Source organism: Peromyscus maniculatus, chromosome 4 (genome assembly GCF_049852395.1).
Source record: "Peromyscus maniculatus bairdii isolate BWxNUB_F1_BW_parent chromosome 4, HU_Pman_BW_mat_3.1, whole genome shotgun sequence".
NCBI classification, from domain to species: Eukaryota; Metazoa; Chordata; class Mammalia; order Rodentia; family Cricetidae; genus Peromyscus; species Peromyscus maniculatus.
In genome coordinates this window covers 131,680,621-131,706,240 of record NC_134855.1, presented here as the reverse complement: position 1 = coordinate 131,706,240, position 25,620 = coordinate 131,680,621, and the positions used below count along the sequence as shown (strand labels likewise).

General features: G+C 46.9%; 1 protein-coding gene across 9 annotated transcripts in view; it reads right to left on the bottom strand.

Annotated features, from left to right (window-relative positions):
• The window catches only part of Efcab8 (EF-hand calcium binding domain 8), a 75,342-nt gene extending 60,635 nt beyond the window's left edge, over positions 1 to 14,707 (bottom strand). The window contains exons 1-7 of one of the 9 annotated variants that reach the window (XR_013050883.1): positions 14,143 to 14,611; positions 13,893 to 13,984; positions 12,295 to 12,377; positions 12,080 to 12,131; positions 9,150 to 9,315; positions 4,708 to 4,823; positions 3,157 to 3,260 (exon numbers count right to left, since the gene is read on the bottom strand). Coding sequence is in view for 8 of the 9 variants with exons in the window: in XM_076570903.1 (XP_076427018.1) it covers positions 3,157 to 3,260; positions 4,708 to 4,823; positions 9,150 to 9,315; positions 12,080 to 12,131; positions 12,295 to 12,353 (497 nt within the window). In the remaining variant the exon portion in view is untranslated. Of the gene's footprint in view, positions 1 to 3,156; positions 3,261 to 4,707; positions 4,824 to 9,149; positions 9,316 to 12,079; positions 12,132 to 12,294; positions 12,444 to 13,892; positions 13,985 to 14,142 lie in introns of all 9 variants that reach the window. The other 8 variants (XM_076570903.1, XM_076570907.1, XM_076570910.1 and 5 more) reach the window with 8 other exon arrangements.
• Positions 14,708 to 25,620: the final 10,913 nt, after the last annotated feature.

Below are 25,620 nucleotides of genomic sequence, written 5' to 3'. Positions count from 1 at the left end.
TCTACCCATCTTGGATCGTGGTAGGTTGAGACAGGTTACACACTTAGAGGGAGCTGCCTCCCACCCAGTCCCAGCAGACATGGAACTTAGAGTCTAATGCTTCCATCCCTCCTCCAGAGCCTTTCCCAAAGCTTAAAAGCAGGTATGAGCTGACCTGAGGCTTAGGGGGAATCCACATGCAGTTCCACAGAGGAGCAGGGGCACATGTGTCTAGCTAGCTGTAGGTCTTCCTGCCTCCTGCCATTAGCTTACTTCTTTGTACTGAAGGTGATCAATATTCCCAGCTGTCTCTCTCTCCATCACTTCAACTCTGACCTTTCTATCAGGACCAAAGACTGTGGGGAACAGAGACGTGAGGCATGAAGCTAACAGAGCCCTGGGAAGAGCATCTTGGGGAGGTCCATTTCCTCATCAGTGTGGTGACTGCACCTCTCCCTTTCTGGAAAGTGAAGGGATCAAAGAGGGTGGTGCGTTGGGTGTGTGCTCAAAACAGACTCAGTAATGGTGAGCCGACTTTTAAGAGTCACCCTCTCATAAAATTAACTAAACATTGCTTGGCTATTCTGGTTACTTTCTCCATCAGATTGGAGATTCCTCTGGGATTGTAAGTTGTGGGAATAAATTAGAGCAAATAAGGGAAAAACTTCCTGAGAATTTTGTGTCCCAGATTTTAAACATTCTTGAGATCTGAAGAAACAGAAAGACCAAGCCAAGTGTTCATGTCAAAATTACAGCTATAAAATCTCTCATTATTCATATTTAATTGGCTACTCCTCAATTAACTCCCAACCATATTTTTTTTTACAAGTTACTCTTCTATGATCTCCATTAAACTGCCCTCTCAACTAAAGCTCCAGGCTGCCTGAGGCAAAGACAACCTCTAGATCTTGCTCTTCCACAGCCTGCCTGGGTGTGGCTCTCTGAGGACAGGCCCACCTATGGCCTACTCTCACCAGATCACAAATGGGGCTCACCAAACTGTGCTCCACAGGAGCTAGCACCCTGTCCACACAACTCTGGCTGCTGGTGCTCCAACCCAGGGTGGCTCCAGGAAAGGAAAAAGGGTGCAAAGGCAGCCCAACTCAAGAGCCCTGGTGGCAGAGGGGCCACGCACCAAGCCAGTGGTTCCCAACCTGTGGGTTGCGGCCCCTTTAGGGGTCAAATGATCCTTTCAGAGGGGTCACATATCAGATATCCTGCATATCAGATATTTACATTATGATTCATAACAGTGGCAAAATTACAGTTATGAAAAAAATAATTTTATGCGGGCAATGGCGGCACACGCCTTTAATCCCAGCACTCAGCGGAGGCAGAGCCAGGTGGATCTCTGTGAGTTTGAGGCCAGCCTGGTCTACAGAGTGAGTTCCAGGAAAAGCGCAAAGCTACACAGAGAAACCCTGTCTCAAACAACCTAAATAAATAAATAAATAAATAAATAAATAATTTTATGGTTGGGGGGCACCCCAACATGAGGAATTGTATTAAAGGGTCACAATATTAGGAAGGTTGAGAACCACTGCAAGCCAAGAAACTACTCTTTGTCCTTAGGGTGCTAGAGGGAGGAACACCAATAGGAGAGACAGGGCCACAGCATGGAGAGGAAGAGGTTGATGAAATTTGAGACACGCTATTCCAAAGCATGGCACTTTGGACTATTGAATATTTTCAGCTGAAGGTATTGGAGAAGCAGTTTGTTTCCTTCATAAGATCCCAGATGGGAGCAATCTTATCATTTTTTTTTTCTCCTGAAACAGGGTGTCCTGTATACTAGGCTGGTCTCCAACTCATCATGTAACTGAAGGGGACCCTGAACTTAGGCTCCTCCTGCCTCTACCACCTGAGTCCTGGGATTAGAGGTATGCACCACCACTCACAGCTACAACCTTACTTCTGGAAAGCCACGGACGCAGAGAGGAAGGGGGATAGACAGGCTGGCTAAGTCTCCTCTGGTTATTACACAGACCTGAGGCCCTGGGGATTTAGATCAGGCGAAGGAGTACTCAGCTGGTATGCATGAAGCCCTGGATTTGCTCCCCAGCACTGCATACAACTAGATGCACACCTATAATCCAAGCCCTCGGGAAGCAGAGGTAGGGGGATCAAAAGTTCGAGCTACACGTCAAGTTGGAGGCCAGACTGGGATACAAGAGGACCATCTCAAATATCAAATAAGCAATTTCCCCATAACTTCCCAATCTTCCTCAAACACTTGGTACTTAGAGCTTCTGGCACTTCCACTTCCCTAGGAAGGTTCCCATGAAAATGTAAAACGTGTATTAAATAAGTCTGTGTGGTCTTCTCTTGTGGGTCATCTGCTACAGAATCCCTCCAAGGCCAACAACCTCCAGGGAACGCCATGTGGGAGGGGCCACAAGCCGAGTGCATAGCAGGTCAGGCAGAGCCAAGCCAGGGCCACTACGTTCTGACCACCACCCTCTCCTGAGGGTCAAGCAAGGCCTTGCAAGGCCTCTGCAGCCTTGCTCTCACCTCACAGGAGAATCCCAGCTGCACATATGTAAGTCATCTGTGCCTCTGAGGACGAAACTGCCAGACTCGCTCAGCACTAGCCATACAGAGAAACAAGAGACCGCAGTGTGCAGGAAAAGTGGGGAACAGAACGTAGAACAGCCCCACCACTTTCTGCCTGTTAGCCTGGGCAGGCCATCAGGCTGGCCTCTCTGAGCCTTGGCTTCCTCGTCTGTGAAAAGGGGACAAGCTTGCCGGGCGGTGGTGGCGCACGCCTTTAATCCCAGCACTTGGGAGGCAGAGCCTGGCGGATCTCTGTGAGTTTGAGGCCACCCTGGTCTACAGAGCAAGATCCAGGAAAGGCGCAAAGCTACACAGAGAAACCCTGTCTCAAAAAAAAAAAAAAAAAAAAAGGAAAAGAAAAGAAAAGAAAAGAAAAGAAAAGAAAAGAAAAGAAAAGAAAAGAAAAGAAAAGAAAAGAAAAGAAAAGAAAAGTGGACAAGCCACCTACCTTTGTCGTCATGACCACCTATAGACTGTGAAGGACAAGCTGGAAGGAGAAGAGGCCGTCCAGCACCTTGGTTGGGCCAGCAGAGTGACTGACTCATGGACTGAGGAGGGGGCTCCCCGCAGGATTGGTGCCAGAACTTTTCCCTCATACCCCAGCTGCAGGGAAGAGGCTCTTACAGGGGGATGACGGCCATGGGAAGGTGGAAGCGCAGGCGGTACTGGCTCTTCCTCATCTCCTCCTTGCCCTGGAACTCGCGCATCATATAATCCACATACTTTTGCTGTCTCGGAAAGACAAAGCAAGGGAAAGAAGGCGTTGGCAGTGGTCTTAACGTTTGCCTTTAGGGACCCAAGCCTGGCATACAGTGTCTTCCCTCGTCTCTCTACAAAGTGGCTCTGAAGGCTGCTGTCCTTTGAGAATTCACCAGCAAAGTAGCCAAGCAACAAGGCCTGAGCTTGAATCGCAAATGTGGCGGGCATGGGGCCTGACACTGAGCACCCCTCGGCCACAGCCACACCACCTGGCTGCCCATGGAAAGCTTTGGGTCACCTCTGCTTCACACAGAGGATAATCCAATTGAGGTACTATGTCTAATTTGTCCAAGTCCATGACCAAGTGAACAGTAGGGAGGGTCCACAGCTGCATGGGTACACCTACCCTACAAATATCTGCAACTCTGGGTTCATAAAACATGGCCCAGGTCCAAACATATGAAGCTATAATAAGAAATAGGAACCAGGGATGGTGACACCTCTTAGTCCCAGCTACTCAGAAGGCTGACACAGAAGAATCACCTGAGCCCAAGAGTTCAAAACCAACATGGACAACAGAGAACCCATCTCAATGAGAAAGGGAGGGAGGAAAGAAGGGATAGAGGGAGGGGAGGGGAGGATGAACTCAGGGTAGAATGCTTGCCTAGCCTGCACAAAGCCCTGAGTTCAACCCTTAGCACCACACAAAAGAAGAGGTGGCAAGAATCATCATGTAGATAGACAGAGAAGGCTGGGAACATTATCCCCAAACCATGAGAAGGGGTTCACAGGCAGTTACCCCGCAGACCTTTGAGGTATACTCCTCAGGTCTGAACATGGGCTCTGCTGGTAGCCAGCTCTGGAACACTGAAACCCAGTTTCTAATGGCTCTGAGCCTCAAGTTTCCTAACATCTACCCTTCTGTATCCTGTGAGATTTCAACAGAGGAATGCACCAAGTGCTGAGCACGGTGCCTCATCATCATCTCCGGCAAGGCTCTGCACATCTCTGTAGGCTCAATGCCATGTGTGCTGTCCACCGTGGCATCTTTAAAGTCAGCGTCATTACTACACTATGAAGACCTGACAGTTTTGGATTCAACAGCCTTGGGCTTGCCTGTCCCTGAGTGACAAAAAGGGCCATAATACCAGCATGGTACTGATGAAGATCCCCTACGTTGGGAGGGGATGGCTCTGAAGTACGGGCAAGCTAGCTGTACCTCAGGTGTGAATGTGCGATGAGAAGGTCTCAATATGGGAGCCAATGAGCCCACCTCACAGAAGTCTCAAGGGAGACCCCTCAGAGGCACCAAACTTCCCCCCACCTATCAAGTGCCCCAACTGGTACCCGAGTCCATTTGGACTTTCTGATACTCGCTGCTTCCCGTCTTCAAGCCTCTGCTTGCTCCACTGAAGGGTCCAGGCTGGACCTTCTAGCCTTTCCTAGCTTCCTGTGGCAGCAGGGCACCCTCCTTACCCAGGAGACATAGCCATTGCAGTCTGAGTCCACCTTCAAGAACAGAACCTCCAGCATCTCCTCCGACATGTCTAGCATCGTCTTCATGATCCTGATGAAAGCTTTCTTGTCCACGGCTTCAAAGGCGAAAAACAGCGGTGCTTAGTCAAAAGTCGCTTGGCCCACACAGGCCGCAGGCCACAGGCCGCAGGCCCTGCTCCAGACACTCTCTCTGCTACCTGCCTGTAATTGTCAGTTGGACCCCTTCAAGGGAGGCAGATGGAAGAACTCCAGCCAGAGGTGTGGTGCCTTAGAAGGCATCCCCTCCCCGACCCCTCACATCAGTCATGAGCTTGGCTCTTTTTACCCTTCCCTCAAGGCCCCAACATCCACCTTAGCATGAACTGACTGACTCCTAATGCTTCTGCAATCACCCAATTTTCTCACCGGCCCACACTCAGTCATTCCTCGTGAACACCTGCCACACAGCAGGCGGGAGGGTGGACTGAGGTTCTCCAAAACCAGGTCCCACTTCTGATCAAGGGATACAGACTATAGCAACAACTCTCCACAGACCAAAGGCAGTAGCCTCTGGTGCAGGTGATAAGCAACAACCTCTGCATGGGGAGAGAGATACAGAGCAGTTCTGTGCTGTGGGTCCCTATCTAGGGCCTCACACACGTCGGCAAGTGCTTTACCCTGAGCTGTTCCACAGTACATTCAATCCTTTTTTTTTGGGGGGGGGGGGGGCGGGGTTTCGAGACAGGGTTTCTCTGTATAGCTTTGGTGCCTGTCCTGGAACTCACTCTGTAGACCAGGCTGGCCTCGAACTCACAGAGATCCGCCTGCTTCTGCCTCCCGAGTGCTAGGATTAAAGGCATGCGCCACCACCGCCCGGCTCAATACATCTTTTAAAAGCAATTTATAAAAACAAAAACTTTTAGTCAGCTATAGTGGTGTATGCCTGTAATTACAGCATGGGGTGGGGTAGCCTGGGCTACACAGCAAGTTCAAGGCCAGCCTGGGCTACACAAGATCTTGTTTCAGAAAGACATAATAACAACAACACACTTTGCCTAGAGGGGTAGATGGTGAAGAAAGGAGGAAGGCTAGACAAGCATAAAATACTTTCTCCCTGAGGTGGGTTTAAGTTTGCAGAGGTGTCAATCGGCCCTAATTTTTTTAATGTAATTATTGCCTTCAAAAATCACTTCTAAAACCCCTTCAAACACTGGAACCCTTGTCAAGGCCCGAAGGCCGCGCAGTATCCGGCTCCACTCAACAAGAATCATCTCCCAGCACGTCCTCCAGACTCTGCTCCAGCCATAAGCACCTCTCTATGCCCACCCCAGGGCCTTTCACAGGCCATCTTTTCTGCAAGGATGCCTTTCTTCCTAAGGACCATCTGAGGAGGCTGCCATCCCCACTGCCTGGCATTCTCAGTTCTCTGACACATGCACTGTCTCCCATTCTGCCATGGCCTCTAGAAGTACCCAGGAGCCCTCTGTCACTTGGTTCTGGGCACTCCACAAACACTAGTGCCTGGGCGTTTCTGTGGACACCGAGGAGGGACAGTAAGTTGGGAGTGACAGACAGGAACCTCAGCATCTGGTGAACCCCAGAGCTCACGGTCTTCACACCGCCCTGCTCTATTCATAAGCAACAGCCCAGTGCTGCTGCGGCCATTGTCCCTGTCATTAGGCTGACCGTCCAACGAAAGCCTGAGCAGCGTGTGCTTGCTTGGAGAGATGCCCATCTCCAGTACGCAAAGCTGGGGCCAGGTGCTTACATGCTGCAAATAGTGCCCCATGGTCTGTCTGGGCTAGGGTGCTGATAACGGCGGTTTACGGGCACTGCGGGGAAACAGGTAAAGCAAAACTGCCGCTGCACTTGCAAATCCTCAGGAGAAAGAAGGGGGGTCTCTTCAGAGCCATGGGCCTCCCACACTGCAAGAACTCCCTGGCTTGGAGGACACATGGTGAACAGAAGGTACTGACGTGACCTTGCTCATCCCGCCACCAGGGCTGGCATCCAGGTGCCTAGGAAATGGCACGCCATCCATGTTCTCAAGAGTCTTGCTGAAGGTGTCTAAAGAGAAAGACCAGCCTGATTCCCTGACCTTCCATCAATGTGGAGGGAATTTTCCTCCCCCAAACTAACAGCATGGCCAGATGTTTAAAAATAAAAAAGCTCAGGCTGGGAAGTCAGTTCAGGGGGTGAAGCACTTGCAAGTATGAGTATATGAGTTCAATCCCAGGAATCTACATGCTTTTCCACTTTACAGTGGTGTAAATGCAAACCCATTTAATTGCTCAAATAAGGTGAAAAGCAATAGAAGAAGATATTCTGATGTCAACTTCCAGCCTCCACAAGTGCTCGATCTATCTATCTATCTATCTATCTATCTCCATCCATCCACCTATTTATCTATTTATCTATGTCTCTCTCTCTCTCTCTCTCTCTCTCTCTCTCTCTCTCTCTCTCTCTCTCTCTCTCTAAACAGCATATGTGGCTGTGAAACTCAAATGAACAGGAAAGTAAGTGGGCCCAGCACTAGTATCCGTAGTCAGCTCTGAAGATGCCTTTACTCCTATTTGACTTTCAGGAGTATCATTCCAAAGGGCAGAAATCAAGTTGCCAGGAGAAAGGTCTGGTATGCCCAGGGTATCCCCAACACATCCTTTATAGCCCACGGAATGTAAATAAACCAATCAGAGAGATGGCTCCAGTCACAGAAGAACCCTTGGCTCCATTAGTAAGGCTTGCCTAGGAGGCTCCAGGGCACCATACCAAGTCCCTCAGATATTAAAATGATGTAAAGAAGGGTCTATAATAACACACACAATCCCCAGCTTAGGGCTTTTCCACTTTACAGTGGTGTAAATGCAAACCCATTTAATTGCTGTTTCGTGCTTTTATGTGATATCTCACACTTTATTTAAAAATGTGCATTGCCAGGCGGTGGTGGTGCACGCCTTTAATCCCAGCACTCGGGAGGTAGAGCCAGGAGGATCTCTGTGAGTTCGAGGCCAGCCTGGTCTACAGAGTGAGTTCCAAGAAAGGCACAAAGCTACACAGAGAGACCCTGTCGTGGAAAAAAAAAATGTGCATTGTGTTAGCTGATTTTACCCAATCTGAGGCTAAGTAAGTGTTCTGAATACATCTAGGATCTAGGTAAGGGAGGCTAAGCTAGTGTTTGGTCGGTCAGGTGTGAAATGCTTCCTCAGCTCAGAATATTTTCTACTTCACATAAGTATCTGAAGAGTAAGATTAGAGATAGTTACAGAGGCCCCCAGGATGGGTGGGCCTTGTGTTCACACCCTCCTGAGGCTTAAATCCTGCTTTTAGATTGTGACACCTGTGGGTGTTGCTCTACCTTTGGCTCAGGCCTTGCCAGCTACCATGTTGGAGAATCTCACATGGCCAGGCACTGTGGGGTAGTTTCTGGGAGCTAAAGGTAACCTCCTTGCAACAGTCAGAAAGAAATGAAAGGCGGCCATACCACAGCTGCAAGGATCTGAATTCTGGAACAACAGATATGAGCTTAGATGTAAGTCCTTCCCAAGTCCAACCCCAGATGAGACACCATTGTAGTTAATTTTTTTCTTTACTTTTTTGGGGTGCCCACCAGCCAGCTCCCAAATAAGTTATACCTGGAGTCTTATTATTAGTTATAAATGCCCTGCCTTAGCTTGGCTTGTTTCTTGCCAGCTTTTCTTAACTTAAAATGATCCCATCTACCTTTTGCCTCTGGGCTTTTTCCTTTTCTTACTTCTGTAATCTTACTTTCACTCTTACTCCAAGGCTGGCTGTGTAGCTGGGTGGCTGGCCCCTGATGTCCTCCTCCTTCTCTGGCTAATTCTTCCTTCCTCTCAAATTTCTCCCTCTATAGATTCTCTCTGTCTGCCAGCCCCGCCTATCCTTCCTCCTGACTTGCTACTGGCCGTTCAGTTCTTTATTAGACCATGAGTTATTTTAGTAACACAGCTTCACAGAGTTAAACAAATGCAACATAAATAAAAGTAACACACCTTAAAATAACATTCTACAACGCACCACAGCCCAGCTGACTACAGAACTGCAGCTTTTTGGGGTCCTGAGCAGGAAGGCAGCTCAGCCCTGTCCTTGCTCCAGACCCATGGAAACTATGAGATCATGAGCACAAGTTGGATTAAGCCACTAAGACCGTGGGGCTGCTATCACACAGCAATTGATAGCAAACCACAGACTGAAATGCTTAGAGGGAAACACCAAAATACAGCAGCATAGACTTGGGTATCTGGGCTAGCAGGATCTTATAAACATCTTAGATCCCAAATAGCCTTCAATAGCCTTGCACTACTTAGCCAGATCTATACCGGACACCAGACATAAAAGTGCTGACCAGGTCTGAGCCCTCCACCCACCCCAGATACCAGGTCCTGGGCAGGAGTCACAGAGACCGTCCCACAGTGTGGCTGTACCTCCAGTCTCATCTGTCTCCTTCTCAAACAACTTCTGGAGCCTGGCCAGGTGCACCTCAGTAAACTGCTGAGTCCTTTGATGGAGATCGCTGTTCTGGCTCAGAGCGCTTGTCAGTGCCACGTACTCAGAAGTCTCCTTGTCCGGGAAACCATCTGGAAGAGGTATCTGAGACAAATATGACCACAAGAACTAGGCACTAAGACAGTCAGTTCTCTGAGACAAATGCTTGTTGGCACATCTTAGTGACAAGGTGAATCTCTGTGAGTGTTGCTCATTGAGGAAAGCAGTAAGGCTTCCTTACTCTTCCCCTTTTTTTTTTTTTGAGACAGGGTTTCTCCATGTAGTTTTGGTGCCTGTCCTGGATCTCACCCTTCGAACTCACAGAGATCCACCTGCCTCTACCTCCTGAGTACTGGGATTAAAGGCATGCGCCACCGACGCCCAGCTCCTTACTCTTTCTTACACATTTTAATCCTATGAAGGCAAAGAAAAGTCTAGAGTCTTTCTTGTGATGATAAAGAAGTAAACATTGTTCTCCTACATATGCCATGTTTGGGTCAGCGAGGTTAGAGGACACGGGCTCCTTTTTTTTGTTTGTTTTTGTTTTAACTTTTTGTTTGTTTTGTTTATTGAGACAGGGTCTCAGCACATAGCTGGCTTTGACATCCCCCCAAGTGCTGGGAATACATGAGTATGCCACGCCCCCACCCCCAGCTTAGAACTCTAATGGACTTCAGCCCCACCAAAGGGGCAAACATGCTTGGACTCCTACGAATGTCCACAAATTCCCTCCCCACCTCCCCATGCTTACTGAGCGCAGGCACAGGGAACAAAGACAAGACTCCTGCCTTCACAAGCCAAATGGATGGCACTCATTCCATCCACCAAGGCCCCTTGGGGATGCCAGTACTGCCTGTGCCCTTCCCTCTCCTCTTGTGACTTCTTACTCCTCCTCTTGTTCATTCTTCTTGATATCCGTCTCCCAGTCCCCGTCCCTCCCCAAACCCTGGTTTATGGCAGGCACAAGCACAGTGACCTCCTCCCCAAGACCAGGGTCTGCCCTTCCTTTCCAGTTCGTCTCTCAACACTGATACCAGGCATCTTCCTAGGAGGCAAATGTGGTCATGACTTTACCCAGCTCTGACCTACTCCATGGCTGCTGCCTCCACTTGCCATTCCTAAAGCAGGGTATTCAGAACCCTTCCCAATGCAGCTTTAACAAGCTTCCTCCTCTCAGAGCACACACCATGTCCCTGGCACACCAACTGCACCCCACCAGTCCAGTAAAGCATGCATTCCACTTCTCAGCTTGTATGCAATGCACAGCATTGCCCATGTACCCCACAGCTTAACCCCACTCTGAGAGCATTTTCTCCGAGGAGCTTTTTCTTAACATTCGGTTGGGAGCCACCACTGCCACCCCTAACATTCTCCAAGCTCTGATCATCTCTACCACTCTGGTGTGTCTCCATCTGTACATGTAGACAGTAGGCACGAAAAGAAGCACATGGCTGCAGAGTCCTGAGATCTGGGTTACAATTACATCTGGCTCTCCCACTTACAAGCTATTTTATCTTGGGCATTTCTCATCATCTGTCTGAGCCACTGATGTCTTCACCTGAGAAACAGAAATCTGTAGCACCCAGCCTACAGAGTCCTGAAGACCTAAATGACACATGAAGCCACATGAAGCCCCAGGAAAATAGCTTTACAATAAATGATGGTTCTTGTCACATATCTCAGAAGGAGATTTAAGAAGATGAGGGCACCGGGCAGTGGTGGCACACACCTTTAATCCCAGCACTCAGGAGGCAGAGACAAGCAGATCTCTGTGAGTTCGAGGCCAGCCTGGTCTACAGAGTGAGTTCCAGGAAAGACCCAAAGCTACACAGAGAAATGCTGTCTCGAAAAACCAAAAGAAGGAGGAGGAGGGGGGGAGAAAGAGAAGGAGAAGGAGAAGGAGAAGAAGGAAGAGAAGGAGGAGGAGGAGAAAGAGAAGGAGAAGGAAGAAGAAGAAGGAGAAGGAGGAGGAGAAGGAGAAGGAGGAGGAAAGGAGAAGAAGGAGGAGGAGGAGGAGAAGCAGAAGCAGAAGCAGGAGAAGGAGAAGAAGAAGAAGGCGTATTTAGTTAACTTAATCGTAATTCTCTCTATATTTCCTGGTCCCAGCACTAAACAGATAATGTGATATATATCTGGCCTGATGATAACTAATGCAATCCACCCCACCATTATTGCCACTTTGCTAGACAAAAATTAAGTATAGGCCATGAACAGACTGTGAATTGATACCCTCATGTGTGTGGCATTTGGCCCATGCTGTGCTTGCAAAGAAGAAGCCAAGCTACATGTGTGGACTATGAAAGCACACAGCTGCAATCCCGGACAGCACCTGGAATGCTGGGGCAGGACCGCCACATAGGAGGCCAGCCTGGGCTTCATAATGAAACCCTGTCTCAAATAATAATAACTACATAAAAATTAAAAAAAAATAGAGCTAGGCATAGCTGTGTGTACCTTTAATTAATCCCAGCATTCTGAAGGCAGAGGCAGGCAGATCTCTATGAGTTTGAGGCCAGCCTGGTCTACAGAGTGAGTTCCATGCCAACCAGAGATACTTAGTGAGACACTATCTCCAAAATAAAACAAAACAAAACCGTAGAGCTGGGGATATAGGTCAGTGTTACACTTGCCTAGCTTACTCCAAGTCCTGGGGGGTCGGGGGGGGGGGAGGATAGGAAAGGAGGGAAGAGGAGCCTGCTTGTTAGGCACACATAAGTTATAACTTGTCCCTATAAGTATCTAAGTTTACAAGCCTGGTGCAGAAGCCAGTGGACTTGTATGCTGGTGACATTTTGGAAGCCAGTGGACTTGTATGCTGACAAGTGACACTTTGTGTGGTTCCCAAATGTTCACTCTGTTGCTTTCTTACCTTTTGATGCTGAAGGTTCTCTCCTAACGTATCAGAAGACTTTAGTGCTGACCTAAAATGGATAATCACAGTTGCTTTAAAACAAGTCTGCAGAACTGACCTGGCCCTGGTTGTACAGGAAGTGGAAAAGGCCAAAGGAGATGATGGCTGCCCCTTGTTCAAGATACTCCCTAATAAGTATTCCATGAGCATGCCCTTTACACAGCAGACCTTACCTAAGTTTATGGTAGACCCTTCCTGATGTGTTGGAAAGGAGCTGATCCGCTGAAGCCATGAGGTTTCTCAGGTTACTTTACTCCTAGATTAAATACAGGATCTGTAGAATTTGAAGGGGCTTAGCCAGCTTGTCCCAAGAACAATTCAACTGAGGAGAAGGAGATGCAGAGGGAGACACACATCTGAAGTCAAAGACATGACCTTCCACTACATACACCCCCAAAACTTTCCAGTGGGACCAGGACCTTCTCCAGTGAGGTCAGGTGAGAGCACATGGCCCACTCGTCCACATCAAGGGCATGTTTCCAATAAGAGGTCAGTGCTAGGACAAGATATTCGGGCACCAGACCAGCAGGGTCCCCAGCCCTGATGAGAGTGGGGGCGGGGCATCCTCAGAATAGCCAGCTAGGAAAGAAGGGACCGACTGCTGTACCCAGGGGACTGGACCATAGGGTTCCTAGGAGGCGTCGGGGAGAGAGGGAAAAGTTGGGAAGAAAATAGTGAGGAGAAAAACAAGAGAATGCAAGCTCACGCGTATCTGGCTCAAGAGACTGAATTCCAGGGATGAAGGGCAGCGGGAAGGTTCTCAGCACAAGAGGGAAGGCAGTGGGGAGGAAACTGAAGACTGGCCAAGAAGGTCCTCTCTCTCCAGTGATGTCTTGACAACCCACAAGGGAGGACCGGGGGCAGAGAAGAGACAAGGCGGAGGGCTAGAAGCCAAGAACCAGGGTAACCAAGGAAAATGGCAGAAGCTTCTCCAGACAAAGGAGCAGGGCGGGAGGGGGTATGAACCACTCAGCTAGAAATAAACTCAGATATCTGGAGAGTGGGGGACTGATCAGCTTAAAGCATAGATACATTCAGGGGATGGAAAGGAAAAACACAAAAGACAACTAGGATATGGTACTGAGAGAGAGAAAAAAACACTGAAAAAGGCAGTTAAAAAATACCTGCAACAGTGTATTTATTTATAAGTACATTTCTGTTAAATGTGTGAATGTGTGTGTTGATGCATGCATTAAAAAAAAAAAAAAAAAAAAAAAAAAAAAAAAAAAAAAGGCCCAGTAGGGCTGGAGAGACGGCTCAGCAGGTAAAAGCCCTGACTGCTCCTGCAGAGGACCCAAATTCAATTCCTAGTATCCAACATAGCAACTCACAACTGTCTGCAACTACAATTCCAAAGGATCTAATGCCATCCTCTGACTCCTTGGACACTGCGCACACATGGTGCACAGGCATGGATGCATAAAACACTCATAGACGTAAAATAAAAATAAATTTTTAAAAAATAAAGAAAGCCTAGGAAAATATGCCTTAAGTTTAATGGCAGTTATTTGTGGCAGATGAGGAAGTGGGGTGAGGTTCATGTTAAATATGCATTCCTCTAAGACACACACACACACACACACACACACACACACACACACACACACACACACACACGGGGAGGGAGAGAGAGGAAATGATTTTTTTCAGGCTAGGACAAACAACTACCTCCTCCTAACAGAACAAAAGGGAGAAGGTGGCCCCTACACCCTTGGTCATCAACATCGGCCCTCCCTCCCACTGCACGGCGCCCCCCTTCCCCACAAAGTACCTTGGGGAGGCGAATACTGACAGAACCTGATGGTGGAGAATGAATATTTGATGCTGGCAACAGTAGTAGTGGCTGGCGTCTAAGCATGGACACTGAAGGAAAAACAACACAAGTGTCCAGAAGCAGTTTGTGAGCAAAGGAGAGCGGGGGAACGTCACGAATTTGGGGAGGTGAAGGAGAAGGGGCCAGGCTAGCTCCCACTGGATGGAGGGAAACAGCGCAGCAGAGATAGGAGAGTGTCCCAGCATGCCTTGGGTAGCTGTCGTGGGAAATACGGTGGTGGGTAATGTCTGTCTGGATCTGTCACTGCACTGGGTTCCAGATCCCTAGTGAAGGCAAGACGGAGGAGCCCCAATCCCTGTCCTACTTCCTGTAACCACCCCCTCCGGGATTCGCCCAATTTAGTTTAAGGCACTAGGTAAGATGGGGCGGAAGTGCCCGAAAGCTCCAGCTGGTGACAGTTTGGGGTCTAAGCATTATCTGCACTAGCCATGCCTGCTGCTGCTAATTCAGACAAAAGGACTTTGTCAGAATGGAGATGAGGTTTATTAGACCTCTTTTAGGGACGGGGCGCACTCCCAAGCTGCTCTGCGAGAAGGGGAAAGCAGAGCAGGAGCGAAGGGGGCTCCCAGATCAAGAGTCCAGAGACAATGTCTCCCAAGGGAGGGGCTCAGGAGGCACAGGTTGAGGCTATGTGAGACGGGACGTTAACCTTGTCTGGGAAGGCGGGCAAATGTGCGCGTGGCTAAGAAGGGCGCTGGGATTGAAGTTGGAGGAAAACTGTTTCCTCCCCACGCGGCTGGCACGCAGCTGAGCACTGCCGCTGGTGGGTGGGAATAGGTGGGAGGGGCGGGGCTATGGGAGGCGGGGCCAGGGTCAGGCAGCCCTAGGCGGATCTCTCTGCTCCTTAGCCCAGGACTCTAGTGGTTACTCCTAACTCTTTCAGTTTGGGCATTTGTCCCTTGGTCTTCTCCCTGGAGCTGAGGTAGTTTTCCAGGTCTTGGCAGGGCCCTTATTTTTGATCCCCTTTGGCTGGCCAGAGATCTCTTCAGTGCTAGCACTTTGCTGGGCTCCATCACTCCCATCAGCAGGTTGCCAGATTCACCCAAGGCCAAGAGCTGGCTGGGCTTCAATATCTACTTCTCTGTGAAGCCACAGAACGCCACTGCAGTGTGCACACTGGTGTCCACCAGAGTCAGAGCTCAAGGATAAGGACTGTCCTGTTTCTACCTAACACTGTCTGGAAGCAAATGCAGGTGCCTTCTAGGAGCCCCACCAGTAACAGAAGTGGACCGTTAGATCTAGGTTTTTTGTTTACTTGGGTTTTAATTTTCTAAGTCAAGGTCTCATGTAACCCAGGTGACTTTGAACTCCTTATATGGCCAAAGGTGGCCATATATGACTTGAACTCCTGATCCTAGAATAGGGAGTTGGCTCTGGGTGGCCATGGCTCCTTAGCTTCTGGAATTCTTCTCACTTGTCAAGCAGGACACAGACAAAGGACAAAGTAGGATTCCCTAAAGATCTGGTCCCAGGGCAGCCCCTTTCTGCCTAAATTTAACAGAATATTATACAAATCGTGAGTATGAGGGTGGGGAATAGAAGGTTTTCTCCCCAGACAAGAGGACCTTGTCAGAATGGAGACAAAGTTTGGACCCCTTTTAGGGACGGGGCATACTCACAAGCTAAGGTGTCAATTTGGATTCCCAGGAGTCAACGGCTAACAGGGATTGGAGACTCCTACCAAGAAACAAAAGTTCTACAAAAGGTCTGCACTCAAAAGCACATGGATCATCACACTTGCATGAGGCTGGCAAGCATGTGTATGCTCACAAATGATAAGCTTTGTGTCATCCTAAAGTCTTAGCTAATCTCTAGGGAATGGAAATGAAATTTGGTACCTACTTAGCACATATGAAACCAACAGGTTCAGTCCCCAGACTTGGTGGTTTGAGTGAGAATGGCCCCCATAGGCTCATATATTTCAAAGTTTGGTTCCTAGTTGGTAGACTATTTAGGAAGGATTAGGAGGTGTGGCCTTGTTAGAAGAGGCGTGTCACCCAGGGGGTGGGCTTTGAGGTTTCAACACTACCACACCAAGCCCCAGTCTCTCTATCTCTCTATCTCTCTCTCTCTGTCTCTCTATCTCTATGTCTCTCTCTCTCTCTCCCTGTCTCCTCTCTCTCCTTCCCCCTCCTCCCTTCCCCTCCCCATCCCGGCCTTCTGCAACTTGTGGATAAGATGTGGACTCTCAGCTACTGCTCCAGCACCAGGCTTCCTGCCACAAGGGAAATGGACCAACCCTCTAAAACTGTAGGCAAGCCCCCAATTAAATGCTTTCTCTTATAAGTTGCCTTGGTCGTGGTGGTCTCTTCACAGCAACAGAACAGTGACTAAGTGTGTGAGGTCTGTAATCTCAGCATTCAAGAGGTAAAGAGGTAGCAGGATAATAAGCTCAAGGTCATCGTCAGCTAAAGGCCTGCCTGAGCTACATGAGACCATGTTTCAAAAAAGAAAACAGCACCAGTAAAGATGAAGGTAAATGGCATCTCTTGGTGCATCTCTCGATGTGATGATAGGGCCATGTATAATCTAAACCAAAACGTGAGAAAAAACGGCAAGCCTGGATTGCAAGACACATTCTAACCGGGTTGTACTCACTTAACAATGTCTGTGTACTCCAATGTCAGTGTACATGCCCGTAGTCCAGCACTTGAGAGGCTGAAGCCCAAGGATTCGGGATTTTAAAGCCAGCATGAGCAACACAGCCAGCTCTAGGACAGCCTGAGCTATGGAGAAAACCTACAAAAAGCAAAAAGCAGAAGGGAAATGGCCCAGTGGTCAAGTCTTGCTGTTCAAGATTGAGGACTTGAGCTCAGCCCATGTAAAAGATCCCCATGCAAAAGACTGGCACTGAAGCACACGAAGATAACCCCAGAGCCAGGGGTCAGCAGAGACAAGGGGGTCCTGGGGGCTGGCTAGCCAGCCAGTATAACTGTAGAGAGCTCCGGGTTCATTGAGACCCTGTCTCAAAACCTGAGGTGAAGAGAGATAAAAGACAACCAACATTGACCTTTGGCCTCCACAGGTGTACACATCCACACTCATACGTGTACAAGTACCTGTGTGTATGCATGCACATTCGTACACACATATAAGCACACATGTCCTTGCATGCACACAGAGAGAGAGAGAGAGAGAGAGAGAGAGAGAGAGAGAGAGAGAGAGAGAGAGAGAGAAGGTCTGCCATGTAAAACAAAGCAGCTAAGAAACTATTGTAGTCTGAAGATGGTTCAAGGAACCCGACAACTAGAAGCAATGTAAGATTTTACACTGGATCCAAGACTGGAAAAGTAAAACACTCTAGGGCCCAAGAGTAGGTGAAATCGGAATAAGGGTTCTATATAACTATTGACTGAATTTGTTTTCTAGTCTTTTTTTTTTTCCCAAGAGTGTTTCTCTGTGTAGCTTTGGAGCCTGTCCTGGAACTCGCTCTGTAGACCAGGCTGGCCTCGAACTCACAGAGATCCGCCTGCCTCTGCCTCCCAAGTGCTGGGATTAAAGGCATGTGCCACCACCACCCAGCTTGTTTCTAGTCTTTTACGAATATGTATTGCTTAGGAAACACGCATACTTAAATACTTTCAAGGTAAAGAGACATGAGATCCTTAGCTTGTTCTCAAATGGCTCAACAAATACAAGCAAAGCAGATCAGGGTGATGGTCACAATCTGGGCAAAAGGGAGTTCTCCATACTATTCTTCCAGCTAGTGTGAGTATGTATTGGTATGTGGATATGTACTTAGTATGCACTGGTGTGAGGTTCCACCAGGTGTGCATGCATGCCTGTGAAGGCCAGAGGACAACTTTGGGTGTCATTCCTCAGATGCCATCCCCAATGAGACAGGGTTTCTCACTGAACTAGACATCACCAAGTAGGCAGCAAGCCCAGGAACCTGTCTCCACTTCCCCAGCACTGAGATTATAAGTATTGTCATCATGCTTGGCTTTTTTTTTTTTTAATGTGGGGTCTAAGGATCAAACTTAGAATCTGCATGTTGCATGCAAGGCAACATTTAGCATCTAAGCCATTCCCCAACCCCTCAAAACTAAATTTTATAAGAGACATATGTCTAAGTGACAGCTCATGCTAGCAAGGGTGTGGAGCAAGGGAAACACTCCTCCATTGCTAGTGGGAGTGCAAACTTATACCGCCACTATGAAAATCAGTATGACAGATCCTCAGAAAGATGGGAATTGATCTACCTCAAAATCCAGCTATGTTACTCTTGGACATATACCCAAAGGATACTTCATCCAGCCACAAGAAAACCTGCTCAACCATATTCATTGCTTCCCTATTCATAATAGCAAGAAATTGGAAATGACCTATATAACTCTCAACAGAAGAATGAACAAAGAAAATATGGTACATTTACACAATGGAGTATTACTCAGCTGTTAAAAGAAATGACATCATGAAATTACAGGCAAATGAATGGAACTAGAAAAAAAAACATCCTGAGTGAGGTAACCTAGACCCAGAAAGATAAATATGGCATGTATTCAATTATATCTAGATATTAGCCATTAAATAACTTATAACCAAGCTATAATCCACAGACCCAGAGAGGATAGGCATGAGAAGGGGACTAGGGGGACACGTGATCTCCCTGGGAGGAGGAAATAGATTTTATGGGTGGGTTGGAAGGGGAGGGGTGAGAATGAAACGATCAGGTGGGAAGGTGGAGGGGAGATGGGAATGACGGAGGGAATGAAGGGAGAGACATCTAGAATTGAAGAGCATTTGAGGGGCAGTATGGAATGACTCCTAAACATATTCTGCTATACTCATAAATCAACCCTTATTCAGTCATCATCAGAGAGGCTTCCTCCTGCAGCAGATGGACATGAATACCAAGACCCAAAGCCAGCCATTACAGAGACCTTGGAACACACAGCTCGAAATGAGATGTGTCCGTCAAATCCCTTCCCTCAGAGCTCAGGGAACCCCGCAGAAGAAGAGACAGGAGTAGGAAAGACAGGCGGGATGGAGGACACCAGAACAAGGTCCTCTAAAACAACTGAGCAAAGCCCTTAGAAACTCAGAGACTGAGCAGCAAGCACGGTGCCTACACCGGTCTGCACCAGGTCCCCTGCATCTTTACTGTAGCTCTCGGTTCAGTACTTTTATAGGACTGACACTTTTACGGGATGTGTGAACAAGTAGATCTCTGGTTCTTGTCCCTGCTCTTGGGGCTCTTTTATTTTTCTGTTGATTCATCTTATCCAACTTTGATATGATGGTTTTTGTTTTATTACATTTTATTTTGTTAGAAAAAGAGACCTATGTCTTTAATTAGAAGACAGAGCATAAACGTGTGGTCATGAACGAGGCACGGCATCAAGTGAGATTAAATGTATTGTTCAATGGTGGCAACAGAGACCACTCAAAAGAAATGGCCAAAGGCTGGAGGTACAGCTCAGTGGAAAGCACTTGCCTAGCATGCATGCTGCTTTGCATTTCATCTGCAGAACCAAAGAGAAAGGGACACAGGAAAAATGAAGGTGGAACCGAGAGGAACTTGAAGTCCAGAGGGAAGGAGGAAACAGGCAATGCAATTTATATTTAGAATCTGAGAGCAAGTAAGATCCCAAGTCATACCCACTGCTTTTAACACACCCAGGAGTTCTGTTGATAAAAGACTGTAGAGGGGAGAGAAAGGAGGGTACAGATGGAGAAGCAGGGAGCATGATAGCACAGGAAGGGAGTAACCAACATGATACATTGTAGTTGGTTGGCATGCAGTTATAGGGCAGATGACTCAAGGCTAAAGATATTTGTCCCAGAAATGAAAAGATGCTTCTGGTTCTGGAGTCAAGCAAATTACTCTTAAGGTCAAGGTGTCCAATTTTCAGAGGACATTCGCCCTGATCCAATTTGATCTCCAAGGTAGACTTGATGGCTGGCAGATAACTATCAGTTTTCAACACTCACATCCTTTGCAACCTCTTGGCAGAGATCCGAGTCTACCTGACTGTAGTCAGCTGGCCATTATAAGCAGGGAACTGAGGAAATTCCACACAAAGAAAATAAAGGGAACGTTAGAATCTAATCCATAAACCAAAAACACACAGCCTTTTTCACCCAGTTTGAGACTTTTATTGATAAAATTGACTCGCGGAGGGCAGTAACAGCACCAAGAGCCAGGACAACAATGTGAATATAAAGCAATCCATAGGACAAGCACTGGCCCTGGCCCAGAGAGCCTCCTTCTCAAGGGAACCACAGGAAATGCCAGGGAGTCCTATGGTAAAGCAGGTTCACCAACCAAAATGTCCAACTGGTTCCCCCAGTTCAGAGAACAAGCCTCTGACCCCCACTTCTGCATCAGCACCAATTATTTAAGAAGAGGAAGGCAACAAGAGAATTACATACAAGAAGGTGGGCAACCTGGACTTGGTACCTTCATCTATCTTCATCATGGCATAAATGCCAGAGCCAGCTGGTGCAAGGTCTCTTAAGTGAGACTTCTGGTAGGGCCGTGGATTCTAGATCTTTAAATCTGACTGTAAGGAAGCAGACATTATCACACTTTCAAGACACCACCACCAGTCAAAACTTCCTCCCTGGGCCAAAACAGAGAACATCAACACACCAAAAGTCATCTCATCTATCTCACCCTAACGGGACAAAGGTCACACTGGTGGATAGGAAAAGGTCAAGTGGATGAATACACTTTGGAAAAAAAGGGCACAAAAATCCTTTCAAATAGTTTAGTTAGATATGAAGAAACTACATGAATGAATAAGCTTTGAAAAAAGGGCACAAAAACTCATTGCATGAGTTGGCTGTTTGAAACCTGGAGCTTATGCAGGGACACTTGACTCAGTCTGGGAGGAAGGGACTGGACCTGCCTGGACTGAGTCTACCAAGTTGATCGCAGTCCTTGGGGGAGGATTTGCCCTGGAGGAGGTGGGAATGGGGGGTGGGCTGGGGATAAGGGAAAGGGGGGGAGGGGGGAGAACAGGGGAACCCGTGGCTAATATGTAGAACTGAATGGTATTGTAAAATAAAAAAATTTTTAAAAAGGGCACAAAAAACCCTTTCAAATAGTTTAGTTAGATATGAAGAAACTACAAACTTTTAATTTATTAGAATGGGGAGGGAGTGCAGGAGAGATAAATCAGTGGTTAAGAGCACGGATTGCTCTTCCAGAGGACCTGGGTTTTTCCCAGCACCCATATGGTGGCTCATAATGCCAATCTCAGGAATCCCAACGCCCTATTCTAGTCCATCTTTTTGGATACTACATGTACATGGTGCACAGAGGTATATGCAAGCAAAAGACCCATAAACTGTGTGGCCTACGTTGGGGGGGGGGGTTGGGGGTGCCGGTAGAAGACAGAAGATAACTTTCAGTAGTTGGTTCTTCCCCTCCACTGTGGGTTCCCAAGCTTGAGCTCAGGTTGTCAGGTTTGTACAACACACAACTACCTGCTGAGCCATCTCACTGGCTGAAACTAGAGATTTTCATAGTAAAAAACACAAGGCTGATGTTCCCCGTTAGTTTTCGGTTTTGTCCCTACAGAATGTTGATTCTTATGACGGTTTCTACATTTTTCCAATAATACATTTACTAATTTAATAGTGTTTTTTGTTGTTTTTTATAGATCATATTTTCAATGACTAAACTATCAGTATTTATATAGTTAAAATACGCTGGGAGATAATTTTCCTTCTTTGGAAAAAAAATAGGGTGGGGGGAGACATGGGCTCCACTGAATTCATTTCTTTAAGGAAAAGTTCAAGAATCAAAATATAATCAATAATTCAAATTTTTTAAAATGTAGGAAGGCAGGCCGGGTGGTGGTGGTGCGCCTTTAATCCCAGCACTCAGAAGGCAGAGCCAGGCCGATGATCTCTGTGAGTTCGAGGCCAGCCTGGTCTACAGGGTGAGATCCAGGCACCAAAACTACACAGAGAAACCCTGTCTCGGGGGGAAAAAAAAAGTGTAGGAAGGCATTTAGAAGAAAATCTAGATAAATCTCAGCACAATGATTCAGGCAAAGTTCAAGGCCTACTTGAGATGAATTAAACTACAATCGATTCAAGGACATGCTGATCACTGAAAGAGATGCAGTAGAGCACTCAGGCAGCCATGAACCACAGCAGACACAGACCCTCAGAGCAGGCACTCTCTCGCTGACATCAGGCAACACCAATGCTCTCCCCTCACTGTGGACTCTAAAATGTCAAAACTCGACCTTTCAGCTCTATGTAACTTGCCAAATTTTTTAATATGCAAGCCAGGCATGGTGGTGCACACCTGTAATCCCAGCACTTGGAAGGCAGAGGCAAGTGGATCTCTGTGAGCTCAAGGCCAGCCCAGTCTACATACCAAGTTCCTGGCCAGCCACATAGTGAAACCCTATCAAAAATAAAATAAAATTATTAAGGTGTAAAGTGACAGAGACTATGGATTTCTGCCTGCCTGTAAAAGGAACACATAGGTTACCATCCTCAAAAGTAGTTTAAAATTTCAAAGTGAAACAGCACTCCTGAAACTATGTAGTCTAGCTGGTGGAATGTTTGCCTAGCATGCAGGAAGCCCCTGGATTTGATGCTGCATATACTGGGCATGGCAGTGCATGCCCATAATCCCAGCATTCAGGAGGTGGAGGATCCAAAGTTCAAAGTCACCCTAGGCTACACAGTGGATTCAAGGCCAGTCTGGAATACATAAGACCCTGCCTCAAAACAACAAAAATACTCAAGGCTCTGAATTAAGGAGACTAGAAATAGGACTGATTCTAAGGCTAGACCCACTCACCTAGACGACCAAATTAATGAAGCTATCAGACAACAGATCAACAGAAAGCCCCTAAACTACAAGGAGGGAAAAGACTGACATTCACAAACTGCAACTAGGCAGCAACCTGCTAAAGCCATATAGGTCAGGGGTTCTAGCTATGGTCAGTTCAGTGAAAGCACAGAACCCCTCCTTGTCTTTGAGAAAGTTTTGCACACCTATTTATACCATGATTCATACACTATGAAAAGAGGTAGTAAACATAATAAAGGCACATAAATATCACCTTGTTCAGTTTTGAAATTTTATAAATGTTGTGGAGTATTAAGATGTATTACACCTGTTTATGCTGTGAAACATTTGTTTAATGATGCAAAGATGTGTTGCATTCTTTTATGTTGCCTTTGTTTAACACTGTGAGGCTGGGTTACTTTGCCTATCTAAAACACCTGATTAGTCTAATAAAGAGCCAAACACCCAATAGCTAGGCAGGAGAAAGGACAGGTGGGGCTGGCAGCCAGAGAATAAATAGGAGAAAAACAGAGAAAGGAAGAACAAGGAGAGGACACAAAAGGCCAGCCACCCAGCCATCCAGCCATCCAGCCATCCATGGAATAAGAGTGAAAGTAAGATATACAGAAGTAAGAGAAAGTAAAAGCCCAGAGGCAAAGGGTAGACGGGATAATTTAAGGAAAGCTCACTAGAAAAGTCAAGCTAAGGCCAGGCATTTATAAGAAAAAAATAAGCCTCCGTGTGTATTTATTTGGGAGCTGGGTGGAGGGATAAATTATGAGAATTCAGAAGTATGACATCACTCACAGCAAGTGATAGGACAGAAAATAACCAGTGATTCATGGACTGATCACAAGCTAACATTTAGCTTGGTTGAAAGCAATTCCTTTCACTCTCCCTGCTGACTACAGTAAGATTTGGGTCACTCACACACTAGCAAACTAATCTGGCCAGGCTGGTCAGGCTTAGAGCCCATGGCCTGATTTGTGAACTAAGCAAACCATTGGGTTATGGGAAAATCACCCAACGAGCTCTTCACACTAATGCTCACGGCATAACCTTTAAAGAAAAGCTTCCCCGAGGAGTCCCATGCTTACAGCAAAAGAAAACTGCTTTGTCTGTTCTCACCTTACATCCTAGAGAACAATCCTGGAATCATTGATGGTTTTTCAAAACCAGTGAACTGGGAGTCACTAATTCCTCCTTTACATGAAACATGAAATGTGTTTAGTGGGGAGAAGAGGATAAAAACCTGCCTAAAGACAAAGGAGCTTGACCTCACCACCACGCTGAGAAAGAGCCACTAAGAGAACTCAATACCCACTTTTCTAAATACCCAAAGCCATGTCCTGAATTCTCAGGGCACAAAATCCCATTCTAAATTTTTTCTGATCTATAAACAACTTCCGGCCATGAAATAACATCTCTGGAGAGGTTTCCAACCCTGCAGCTCCTGCACTGGCCTGTTAGCTTCCTCTGATCCCAAACTGCAGCGTGGGAGGCCCTCCAGCCAACAACAGTGCCTCTGATTTGCAGGCAAAAAAACAAAAGGTGGATTAGAACCCTCATATCTGCTGTTCTCACTGAAACATTAAGACTTGATGCTACCTCTAGGCAAGGCCCATATCTAGGCCACCTGAGGGGCTTGTTAAAATGCAGAATCATAGTCTCCCAACTCAAAGAACTTCCGGGGATGAATTTCCAAATGTTCTACACCAACAAGCTCCCAAGAGATTGGAAAGCAATCAATTTAGCCTAAGGAACAAATCCTGAACCCCAATCTACCTACAGTACTCCATTCCTCTATGTACCATAGACCTTGCCAAGCAGCATATTCAAACTCATTGCACCATTGCCTTAACACGAATTAGTCACACTGAGGCTTTATATGGCTCAGCCAGGACAATGGAGAGTCTCCACTTCACTTCTTACCTACTAACTTCTCAGCTGACAGCACCCTACACATGTCCCTGCACGTGTCTTCTCAGAGATGACGAGTGCAGACAGTGCCAAATTCTTCCCAAAACTGGGGATGTTTCCTGGATGGAATCATGCCATTAACTTCCAGGGAAAGCATTTGAGTATAAACGTGATCATCAAGTTCTGCTCCCAGAGCAGCCATTAAGTAGGTCCTCTCAAGATCAGATGAATTTCTCTTCCCTCTTTTTAACATTATTTCAAGAAGAAAAAACAAGGGCAGGTCACCTTTTTAACTCATTTTTAAAGGTATTAAGACTTTACAAAACAGGAATGGGGCAATAACTGTATTTTCTAGTTTGAGACTGTGCTGCCTTTGAAAATGCATTTTCAGGAAAAATGAAACAATGATCTCAACTCATCTGCCAAACAGCGTCCAGATGCATTTCTGAAAACAGCCCTAAGCATCCAGGGAAAGCTTTCCGCTTCTGTGATGAAAACTTTCTCAGGCTAACAGGAATTTAAAACAGCAGGGGACTGAGAAATGTAATGTGAATGAAAGAGAGAGGGACAAAGAGAAACTTCAAAATAAACATTTTAAAGCAGGCATGGTGGCACACACAATCCAGCATTCAGGAAGCCAAGGAAGGAGGACTACACAAGTGTGAGGTCAGTCAGGACAATAATAGTAAAAGCCCTGTCCCAAAAAAAAAAAAAAAGAGGGAGAGGAAGGGAGAAAAGGATAGAGGAAGGGGAGAGCCAGAGATGGGTTTGAAAAAAGTGAGGGATTTGAAAAGATTAGTTCTATTTAAGAAAGCAGGAATCTGGGGAGATGGAGATCGATGTGAGAGGAGTTAGCAGGAGTAAGGAGTGAATACGATCAAAATATATTATATGAAAAAACTAATTTTTTTTTTTTAAAAAAAAAGAGCTCACTTCTCAGCCTTATGTCTAAAATCAGTTGAAGACCCTGACCCTGACCCTAAT